General features: G+C 41.4%; 1 protein-coding gene across 1 annotated transcript; it reads right to left on the reverse strand.

Annotated features, from left to right (window-relative positions):
• Positions 1–4531: 4531 nt before the first annotated feature.
• On the reverse strand, positions 4532–9960 carry LOC308696743 (trace amine-associated receptor 13c-like; the record flags this gene model as incomplete). The annotated part of the gene is made up of 2 exons (XM_081375635.1): positions 9244–9960; positions 4532–4869 (listed from the first exon to the last, which is right to left on the reverse strand). The coding sequence occupies exons 1-2, from the start codon at positions 9935–9937 to the stop codon at positions 4532–4534; spliced, it is 1032 nt and encodes a 343-aa protein (XP_081231761.1). The 5' UTR covers positions 9938–9960.
• Between the last annotated feature and the right edge of the window lie 2476 nt (positions 9961–12436).

A 12436-nucleotide genomic window follows, 5' to 3' on the forward strand; every position in this document is an offset into this window, starting at 1 on the left:
CATACATCATTCTTATGAAAATACCTGAGATAGCTTGATGAACACAGATATATTATCACTATCATGTGTTTGTCTTCATGTTTCATCACTCAAACATCTCTATTTGAATGTCATTATATCCATATAAGGCATTTCCTGAAATGTCATAAGTTTAATACTTCTATGAATCTCAGTTGTGGACTTTCTGCACGAGGTATGACTCAGTACTGGGCTTCCAGTATGAATGAAACAGATATGACATGTGAGTGTTTAGCGCTCCATAACGCTATCATCTCCCCATTTTGGGTAAAAATAGAAAAATAATGCTAAAGTACTTTGTAATGTAGTTACAACCCTTACTTATTTACTCTTAATTGAGTCATATTATTTTTCAGTACTTCTACTTGTACTCAAGTAAATTATTACATAAGTAGCAATACTTTTACTTAAGTACAATTTTTTTGTACTCTTTCCTCCACTGAATCTCAGTGATACAATAATGAAAAATAACAAAACATCTTCCAAATAAATACATTAGACAATAAATGAGATCAGTGAATTGGGCCACTAGATGATGATTGTGACCATTAACAAACAGCCATTGTCGTCTGATCCTGATTTCTGTCAACTTTTTTGTCATAGCAAATGTATTTCAGTAGGAACTAGAACAGCTGTGGAACCAACAGGAACAGATGTATTTGATGAATCTGAAGGATCTTTAGTGGTGGCAGGACCATTAGGAGCAGTTGTGCTTGACGGATCAGTAGGAACTACAACAGTTGTGGAACCAACAGGAACAGATGCATTTGATGAGTTTGAAGGATCTTTAGTGGTGGCAGGACCATTAGGAGCAGTTGTGCTTGACGGATCAGTAGGAACTACAACAGTTGTGGAACCAACAGGAACAGATGTATTTGATCAGGTGGACAGGGTGGACCAGGCAGTTCAGGTGGACACGGTGGACAAGGCAGTTCAGGGGACCATATTGAATGAAGCCGCCAGGGTGGACCAGGCATTTCAGGTGGACAGGGTGGACCAGGCAGTTCAGGTGGACAGAGTGGACCAGGCAGTTCAGGTGGAGAGACCAGGCAGCTTAGGGGACCATATTGTATGAAGCCGCCAGGGTGGACCAGGCAGTTCAGGCAGTTCAGGTGGACCAGGCAGTTCAGTTGGACAGAGTGGAACAGGCAGATCAGGTGGAAAGGGTGGAACAGGCAGTTCAGGTGGACAGAGTGGAACAGGCAGTTCAGGTGGACAGGGTGGACCAGGCAGTTCAGGTGGACAGAGTGGAACAGGCAGTTCAGGTGGACAGGGTGGACCAGGCAGTTCAGGTGGACAGAGTGGACCAGGCAGTTCAGGTGGACAGGGTGGACCAGGCAGTTCAGGTGGACAGAGTGGACCAGGCAGTTCAGGGGACCATTATGTATGAAGCCGCCAGGGTTGACCAGGCAGTTCAGGTGGACAGGGTGGACCAGGCAGTTCAGGGGACCATTATGTATGAAGCCGCCAGGGTGGAACAGGCAGATCAGGTGGACAGGGTGGAACAGGCAGTTCAGGTGGACAGAGTGGAACAGGCAGTTCAGGTGGACAGGGTGGACCAGGCAGTTCAGGTGGACAGAGTGGACCAGGCAGTTCAGGTGGACAGGGTGGACCAGGCAGTTCAGGTGGACAGAGTGGACCAGGCAGTTCAGGTGGACAGGGTGGACCAGGCAGTTCAGGTGGACAGAGTGGACAAGGCAGTTCAGGTGGACAGGGTGGACCAGGCAGTTCAGGGGACCATTATGTATGAAGCCGCCAGGGTGGACCAGGCAGTTCAGGTGGACAGAGTGGACCAGGCAGTTCAAGTGGACAGGGTGGACCAGGCAGTTCAGGGGACCATAATGTATGAAGCCGCCAGGGTGGACCAGGCAGTTCAGATGGACAGGGTGGACCAGGCAGTTCAGGTGGACAGAGTGGACCAGGCAGTTCAGGTGGACAGGGTGGACCAGGCAGTTCAGGTGGACAGAGTGGACCAGGCAGTTCAGATGGACAGGGTGGACCAGGCAGTTCAGGGGACCATAATGTATGAAGCCGCCAGGGTGGACAGGCAGTTCAGGTGGACAGAGTGGACCAGGCAGTTCAGATGTACAGGGTGGACCAGGCAGTTCAGGGGACCATAATGTATGAAGCCGCCAGGGTGGACCAGGCAGTTCAGGTGGACAGAGTGGACCAGGCAGTTCAGATGGACAGGGTGGACCAGGCAGTTCAGGGGACCATAATGTATGAAGCCGCCAGGGTGGACCAGGCAGTTCAGGTGGACAGGGTGCACCAGGCAGTTCAGGTGGACAGGGTGGACCAGGCAGTTCAGGGGACCATACTGTGTACATAAAGATATGAAGGAATCTGGCATGTCCCATAGATGATCAGTTTGCTCTCTGGAGACGTGTTCGGTCTTTCCGCTATAAAATTACGCCATGTAAATAGCGAATCCGCCATGGCGCAAGCGCAACTGGCTTTTAAAGGGAATGGGAGATGAGACTCTGATTGGTTTAACGCATGTAAATCCCAAAAATCACCCATTACTCATTAAGAGAATAGGGACAACCCTTTTAGACCATGCGCCTGGCGCGCCAACCCTTTTTCCCGTCGTTAAACTAGCAAAAGTGGATTCGGACACGTCCTAACTGCATTTGCACCTTGTGCTTTAGACCATGTGCCTAGATCGTTAAAATAGGTCTTTTAGCGTCCTTGATGTGAACAGGCCTTAAGACTAATCCTTGTTGTAAAGTATAAATATGTGGTGTATAATAAACAGTTTGGCTAGAAAATCTAGCAGTATTTTCGTGGCACTTTGGGGGTCACTTTTGGATGAGTGGTAAACAGAAAAAGAATTGCACAGACATGATGACATGTCACACAGATCAATGTCCCTTTATAATGAGTTTAGCATCATTCCCTTGCTGTGTCCTTGCACCCTGATAATAACTTTATATTTGAGAATTTTCAATGTAGTACATCAGCAAGTTAAAGTTATAAACTCTTTGATGAATAAACTCTTTGATGTGCAAATAAAGGTTCAGTAAGGAAGAAATCTGAGAGTAAAGCTGCTCTGACGTTAGGACTCATTGTGACCGTTTATCTGCTTTCCTGATTTCCCACTATATGATATTTCAGCAAAGCAACCTTTCCGGAAATGCCATCTGAGAGAGACATAAACAGAGAAGCATAGCTAAAATAAATTAAATATTTTTATTGTGTTTGTATAATGTTTTTAATAGATCATTAGTTCACCTAATGAAATTTGTCATTATGTCTCACATTATTCTATAGGTTTATCTTTATTCTAAAGTTTTATCTTGAGATTTTTCTATGAATGCTTATTATAGAAATATGCACCATATTCAACATATTAACAGTGCAAAATTTGGTAACACTTTATTTTACAGTGTCCTTGTTATATATCTGAAAAATGTATTTACCATAGTAATAACAGTAAATTATGCATAATTACATGCAACTAACCCTAAACCAAACCGATAATTAAAGTACATGTTGTTAATTAATAATCAGTACTTAAATATATAATTACACTGTAACAATGACACCGTAAAATAAAATGTAACCAAAAATGTTGTTGCATGTAATGCGTGTGTGTGTGTGTGTGTGTGTGTGTGTGTGTGTGTGTGTGTGTGTGTAAATGAATGAATACTGTATATACACACGCACCACACATGTTGGGTGTCCATATTTTATGGGGACATAGACATAATGATTTTTATATTGTACAAATTATATCCCCTGAACCTAACCCTACCTCTAAACACAACCCTCACAGAAAACTTACATTTTCAAGTATTCAAAGGCAGGTGTGCTGAAGCAGGTTGGAACTAAACTCTGCAGGACAGTGGCCCTCCAGGAGCAGGACTGAAGACCTCTGATTTATAACATGTTTTCTTCATGGGGACCATAACATTTTTTTCCACAAGGACAGACTGATATTACTATCTTTGTGGGGACGTTTAGGTTCATCAGGACACACACACACAGACTGTGATTTCTAATCCAGGAACCATGTTTGAGAACTTTGAGAGCCTTGGTGGAAGAGTGGGGTAACATCTCACAGCAAGAAATGGCCAGACATTCTAAGACATTTTCTGGAAATAAAAGCAGGTGAAAGTGAGAGGACATCACTTTTTTTACCGAGTTTAGTTCTGTATGACTGTCACTTTTTTGTCATTATGTTTTTGATAACACAGATGCAACATGACTGATGAATGTGATTAAGCATAAAGCACATAATATCTACATTTACCATTTATTACAGTACATTGAGGATTTATGCTGCATGCTGTTGGGAACTTTTATTCCTTCATCGAAGCAAAAACCAGGAGACTTAAGATGGATCTTATAAGCAGAAGAGATTTATTCTTCAGAGTCTGTATGTTCATCAAGTCTGTATCTTGCTGTAAACTCAATAATCACTTTCTCAGTTTATATACTATTGTAGTGGAAACCTAAATTAAACATTTAATAAATTTGTAATACAACAATGCTACAAAGATAATCATATCCTTTATGAGTGACAGCTTGACCAGTTTAATTGATATTGATGCTCTGTAAAAATATCGACCAGAGAGGATGCTGGCTGAAATATTTTCAGAGTTAAGATGTGTTTAACTGTCTTTTTAAACCAGGGATAAAATAAAGCATAGATCAGTGGATTCAGACCTGAATTTGTATACAAGACCCATGTCAAAACATTTATGGTTGTGGAAGAGATTACTGTCATAGAACAGATATAGTATGGTATAAAGCAAAGCATATAAACTACCACAATGATTCCTAATGTCAGAGCAGCTTTACTCTCAGATTTCCTCCTCAATGAACCTTCCGTTACACATTTACCACCCATCCAGGGGCGCTGCTAAGGATTTTGGGCCCCATGAAAAGAATCTTGACAGGGCCCCCCAACACAGCTGAGACTTTTTTCATATTAATTTACATAAAATCATGCGCTTTTATGGTATTTTGACTATCATTCTCATATATTTAAGTCAATCAGACAATTGAACTCCATCCCATGTCCACACCCGTAATTTGTCCTCTGTAATACTGCACTACTTCAGTACTGTATAATACTGTGCATAGCTGTACATGTGTCATATAGTGTATTCACATATATTTATATTTGGATGTATGTACTGTACATATTTGTACTGTACACTGGCAATGACAATAAAGTTAATCTAATCTAACCTAATATTTTTAACATGACAGTTGAAATGTAACGGAAACACTGAGCACTCTTAATACAATGAAATGTATTTATATTTATTTGCTTCAACACTGATACTGAAATTTCAAAATAAAACTCTTCAATTTAAAAAACAGGAATTACAATCTGTGGTGAAAAAAAATCTCAGCAAGAAAACACCACCATAAAAAAATTGGCCATATAACATTTCTAATAATTTAAGCAGAACTTTATACTATATCAAAGAATGGCCAAGGTATAACATAGATGAGTCTGAGTTACTCTATCCACATCATTTCTAATCTCTTGTCCTTGCTTGCTCAACATTTCTAAACAAAAGTCCAACGTCTGACCTTTTCAGCTGCAAAATCATTAATCAAATCTTTGAAGTCGAGCTCTCTAGCCAACTCGCTCTCAATGGAAAGCATAGCAAGACTGCAAAGCCTTTCTTGAGACATTGTAGACCTCAAGTAGTTTTTTATTAGTTTTAATTTGCTGAATGCCCTCTCCCCACCTGCAACAGTCACTGGCAGTGTGCTAAATAAACGCAAAGCAATGCACACTTCTCCAAAGATGCTTTGCAGCTGCAGCTTACAAATAGCATTTAGGAGTTCAAGAGGTGACAGGTTAGGGGGGAAGTTGGAAGCATATACACGGTTTAGGTGTCTTACTTGATTTTCAAAATCAGGAGTTAGATCACTGGAATACTTAGTGATCAGTGGTTGGCACACAGAAGAGATTTTGTCCTCATTAATCTGCCCAACTTTCAGAACCGCATAAAACTCGTTCACAATATCAGCAATTCTCTGGAACCTAGTGTCTAAGTCACTGATGATACTATCCATAGCAGTGTAAAACACAGTATTCCGAAACTCTGTTTCTGAATCTTCCTGAGTTGTCTCCTCTTCACAGGTTTCATCATGGAATCTCTTTCTTTTCTTCTTGCGACTGCACTCCTTGCTTAACAGAGGAGTAACATGAGCTTCTCTAGCTATCAACTTTGCCTCAGCTACGAGAGACCCCCATGCATCTCTCAGAGACTGCATCTCTTCTGTCAAGGCTCTGATATTGACTGCCTCAATGTCAAGTGAGATTTTCCCTGACTGGAGAATAACATTCCTGTCATCAATGCTTTGCAGTACTTTCAGCCAGATGGTGAGAAGAAGAATAGCATCAAAGGACATGAAGTATTTTCTGAGACCATTAGCATCTGATCTTGCTTCATTGGTGAGACTGCAAGTCATTAGTATGCTATCAAGTGCATTGATGACAGAAGGTAGGTGCTTTGCCACAGGTTTAACAGCCTCAATCCTTGCACTCCAGCGGGTATCAGATAGCTGATGCAATGAGCAACCTGTTTGCTCTTTGTAGATTGCCCAGCGCTCTGGGCTGCTACTTACAAATGTGTACAGGCGATTTATGCAGCCAAAAAAGGTGGATACATCTGGACTTGATTGTGCAGCATGTACGCCGACAAGATTTAATGTATGAGAGGCACAAGGTGAATAAGTAGCTAGCTTGTTTTTCCTCTGTATTTCAGCTTGGACTCCCTTTACCTTCCCTGACATATTTGCCCCATTGTCATATCCCTGTCCTCTGCAATCACTGATGTCAATCCCATGCTCACAAAGAACAGACTCAATCATCTCAGCTATCTCTCTCCCTGTCTTTTTGTAAAAATCCTTGAATTCAAGGAACCTCTCGGTGATCTCCCACTCGTCTTTTTCTTTGTCATATTTGACATACCGTAGTACCAACACGTTTTGCTCTGTATGGGAAATGTCTGGTGTGGCATCGGCGATGACTGCATAATAGATGGCATCCTCCCTTTCCTGTAGAATTCTTTTCAGAACTCGTCTGCCACATAAGTTGATGAACTCATTTTGACTTTCAGAGCTAAGATAATGTGTTAGCCTGGTTTGTTTTCCTTCTTTTTGTTTTTGTTTGTTGTCCCTGATTTTTTGAAAGTGCTCTTTCAGCAGAGGATCATAATGTGACAAAAGCTCCAGTGTGCCTAGGAAATTGCCATTATGAACATCATCTAAGTCGCTTGTTTTGCCTCTGAAAGGCAGGTTTCTTGAGGCCAGGTGTAGGGTAACATCTAACAGTCTCTCCAGGATGGCCCTATTTTTCTCAATTTCTGTTTGGAACTCCCTGTTTAACAGAGAGTCTATACCTTTATCTTGTAAAACAGATCTTTGCAGATTTTTCCATCTTAAGTAGCAGTCTCTGTGTGCATCACTCCTCTCATGGATTGGGAGTTTATTGTACATGCGACGCCACCTCACATGACACATTTTAAACCCATTTTGACTGGCCAGTGCACTACAGGAAGGCTTTTTCTGTATATTGGAGAAAAGCACACATGGTATGCAATAAAGTGACTGATTGCTTTGACTAAAAGTAAGCCAGTCTCTCTTAATTTTTTCTCTCTTATTGGCTGACTTTGTATAATTCAAGTATTCAGGGAACGGCTTCCCCCCTGAATCGCATGGCATTTCCACTTTCTTTTCTCTCATGGTCACAGCCAATTTTCTGACTATGTCCTCCCTATCCTGATCAGTACAAACTGCTGGCCACAAACCAGGGTCGTTTGTCACAAGATTTTCTTCCCTTTCAAATCCCTCAACATTCAGTCCATCCTTGGCATCTGAATTCTCATCTCCATCTTCACTCTCTGCCATCTGTCTCTCACTTGCATCTATACCCTCTTCCATCTCTTCCTCCACTTCCTCAGTTCTCCCTGACAAACAGGAAGAGGGTCCTGGAACTGACAAAGTATATAGCATTTCCTATAGCCAATATTTTCCACTCTACAGATGCCTCTTATATTTTGTGTGTATCACTTTAAGTTTCAGACATTAATGTGTTGCCAGTAAACCAATACTAATAGCCGCTCACCTTCTTCTTCGTGTTGGAGCGCAGGGGCTGATCCAGGGGATGCTGGAGTTAGGGGTTGGGAGACAGCCGGACCAGTTGCTGCTGCTGGTTCATTTGACTCTGTTTGGAACGAGGCATGATTTTAACAAAGTGCGTTTGACTGCATTGAACGTTTAACTAAAACTGTGTATTGTTATTTTTTCCAGCGTTTTCTTGACCTAACATGGGGAGAAAATTGAGTTCCCTTATCATGCACTTTTAACACTAGAACGGCCACCAGCAGTCATTTTAACCGCAACATTTACACTAGAACGTACAAGGCGTCATTTTGACTGTTTTGAAATTGCATATAGTCAATAACTTTGTCTAAATAAATCACAAAGTCTTGCTGCTCCCTGACTTTTCCTAAAACTACATGAATTTTCAGTAAAACTAGTTTAAATATTTATTGTGTGAATAAAAACAGAAATATAATCATTTCTACCTATAACGTCCACAGGCAGTCATTTTGCGCTGTTTAAATTGAGTTTTGCCAGCGGTCTGGATCAGATAATGAAAGTATAATGTAAAGATGTTTGGCAGAGATGAATCATGCTGTATTTGACAATATAGGGGACATTTGTGCGTACGCACAGAAAAGTGTCTACGATCATTGTCACGGGCGGACGGTCCACTAACAATTTAGGCCTACTTACAAACCCACCTTTTCTTGAGAAATATTGAGTAACATACTGTCGACCCTTTGCCTCTTTTACTTCTCTTATTTTTTTCTCTTTACGTTTTTGACTTCCAGATTTTTGAGGCATTTTCACTTCCTCCTCTGCCGGCGCTATAAGTGAAGTCAGAGAATGTCGGGCTCTGGTGAAGTCAAGCTGTTTGTGTTGCCTTGGTTACTGGATACAATTTGGGCGGACTGGACCATTTTATGATAATCAAGAGGGGGAGAGGGGCCCACGGACGTTTGTGTTTCCTAAACAAATACATTTTTTGACACCAGGAAACAGCAAATAGTATAATTTAAAGTTAATAATTTTTACTATCAATTTTTTTTTTTAGCACCACAATTTTATTGGGGGCTTCTCTGGGCCCCCTCTTAGTCATGGGCCCCGAGAATCGTCATCCTTTACCCCCCCTTTACAGCGCCCCTGCACCCATCAGAGAGTTTATAACTTTCACTTGCTGATGTACTACATAGAAAATCCTCAGATATAAAGATATGATAAGGGTACATGGAAGAATAAAAGACACGAACAGATCAGTGACAAACCAGGCAAATCCTATCGTAAGAGAACACTTTCCATAACACAAGTCTGTTCTGAGTGAAGTGACAACATATCCATTATCAATTACAAGGATAGTGGTATAAGTTGAGAAACAAACCCAGCTCAGACAGATGCTCACTAAAGTTTTAATTGTGGTTATTTTCTGTGGGTACTGTAAAGGGTGACACACAGCCACATAACGATCAATAGCAATTAAAACTAAATTACTGAGAGATCCTGAGAAAGCCAATCCAAGGATTATCATAAACAGTTCACAGAAAGTGTCTCCAAAGTACCAACACGTCTCAATCTGCCTAGAGCCCTCTACGGGTAAAAGAACTCCCATAAGCATGTCGGCCACAGCCAGAGAGAGAATAATCAGGTTTGTCGGAGTGTGAAGCTTCTTGAAGTGAGAGATGGAGATGATCACCAGCAGGTTCAGAAACACAGTCCATGTTGACAGCAATGATACAAACACATACATGATATTGTATTCATATTTAGAGCGTTTTCCCTTGATACATGATGAGTTGACGGCAGGAAAGCAGTAAAGAGTCTCATGATCCTCTGTCTCATAGGCCATGAGTGAGTCTCCTCATGTAGGAGTTTGTTCGGCTCTCTTTTGTCTATAATTTATACAGTGTCTGAATCAGACGGCCCACCCATCTACTGCCCACTGATGATGTAACATTCAAATGTTTTTTTTTTTATCTTTGTTTTTTTTTTTAACATTAGCTTTGAGGGTCTTAGCTTTGATTAGAATTCTCTTACACTGGTCAAAAGCTAAAGCATTTTTTGTTTTTGTTTTTGCATCATTTCTTCACTGTCTTGGTATTGTTTAGGATTTCCACATGAAAGCAAAGCACAGGTGGAACTGAACTGAACACAGGTGTGGTGGATTTTGCTTTAATCAGTAATCAGCCACTGTAGATCACCCTTCCTTTGAGCGGCTCCTGGAACTCATCTGAGGGGTCCCTTGGTGTGGTTAAGATGATTTCTGTGAATTAGGAATGGGGTCCAGAAATAGAGGGGTTATGTCATCCACTGGAACTCAAGAATGCTTGAGCTGTCCATAATCCCCCCAGTTTACCCTGTAAAATAACTATTGCAATGTAATAGGTGGGCAATAACTGTCCCCTATACAGAACACATTATCAAAAATGGTAAAATAATATTTATACTGTGCAGTGAAAAAGCTATTGAATTGAACATTTGTGTAATAAAAAGGTTTCAGTTCCCAATGACATCCATTGTATGGACAAAAAAATACAATAAAAGTCAGTGGGAAGCGAAACTGTCTGGTTAGGTCTGCCGATCTGTCACCTCTGTTTGGTTTGTATCTGGTTTGGTGACAGAGCTCTGACATTCCCGGTTTGTCATGTGTTTGTCTAGTCTGGTTTGTTGTGAGCACATGGCTTGTCTTGTATTCCTTGTGCCATGTGCTCTCCTGTCAATTGTCTGGCCCCTCCCATCTTGTTACCTGATTATTGATTAATTTGCCCCACCTGCCTTGTTCGTTACCCTCTTTTGTTTGCTCCCTATTTAGTCTCCCTGTGTTTGCAGTCCTGTGCTGGTTCGTTGTCTGTGTTCCCTTGTGTTTCCTGTTCCTGATAGATGCCTGTCTTGTTTTCTCCCACGGGGAGGTTTTGTTTGTAGTTTTTTTATTTTATTTTTTTATTTTTTATTAAATAAATATCCTTATTCCTGCACTTGAATCCTCGCTTCACTTTTTGACCATCCGTGACAGAACGATCCAGCCAATAGAGGATTCAGCAGAAGAATGGGCATCTTCCTTTTCCCATCTCCCTGCCCCTCCCTCCCTCCCCTCCGCTCAAAAGATGGAGCAACATGGCAAAATTCTTTCTCTCCATCATGGGAGTGCCAGTGTGAAGGAGTTTGCTCACCAGTTTCTGTTTGTAGCGGAGTGGCTCAACATCAGCGACGCAGTGCTAAAGAACACTTTCAACACCAGCCTTAATGAGCCTGTGCCTGCCTGGGAGATGGAAATGCTGGGGATTTTATCATTCTGGCAGTTTGTGGGGTATGTTTACCACCACGGATGGGAGGGTGGTCTTCCGCCTGTAGGAAACTTTTATTCCTTCATCGAAGCAAGACCAGGAGACTTGAGATGGATCTTATAAGCAGAAGAGATTTATTCTTCCGAGTCTGTAGTTCATCAAGTCTAATCTAAATACAGTATTCATGGTAGTTATACACATTCAAAGAGGGGAGGGATTACATAGAGGCGGAGACTCTGAATAAAGCATGTTTAGAAAACACACCCTAGACTGAGGGTGTGGCCAATCGGCTCCAGTTCCAAGAGCCATCCAAGACAAAAGAGTGAGAGTCTCACCTACCGAGAGGTGGAGACACTCTAAACAAAGCGTGTAAATTAGGTATGCAAGTTTAGACTGCCTGCCCCAGATTGAGAGAATCAACATAACAGTCATTGCTAATCCAATCAGCCTAACAATTCAACGTCTGGGTCAGGGGCTCCGAGAGCCATTAAAGACTTACAATAGAGAAAAACAGGACTGGCAGAAACTGTTGATACCAATATTATAACCTAACCTTAAAATGCTAACTTCAATGTACTCAACTTTTACTGTTGCAACCTAAATTAAACATTAATAAATTTGTAATACAACATTTCCCCCTTTGAGAGTTCTAATAACTCTCACAAAATACAAATTTAGACATTTAAAAAGTTCATTCTTGTAACTTGTGATCGTTACAGGCACATACAACTTATTCTGTGTTGTGTCCTTGATTTACATGAGTGTCATAGTTCTTCTCAAAACCATAACTGTTGACACCTTTTTGTGCGGCTGTGGTAGCTGCTCCGATACGGAATTAGTGGCTAGAGTAATTATCTGCTGTGACGCCGGATTTGTTGAGGACTGCTTTAAGGTGCTTTTGGAACCAGAATCTCGTAGCTGGATGATTGGAATCGTTAGTGAATAGTGGGTCGAGTGGGGATTTGGTCGTGGAACGTTTGTACTGCAGGTAATTAAAAAGAGCATGGTACGGTTGGATGGGAGTTTGTAGATTGAAAATAAAAACGAAGTGACCTATTTTAGCT

This window comes from Scardinius erythrophthalmus (genome assembly GCF_964197995.2).
Source record: "Scardinius erythrophthalmus genome assembly, chromosome: 1".
NCBI classification, from domain to species: Eukaryota; Metazoa; Chordata; class Actinopteri; order Cypriniformes; family Leuciscidae; genus Scardinius; species Scardinius erythrophthalmus.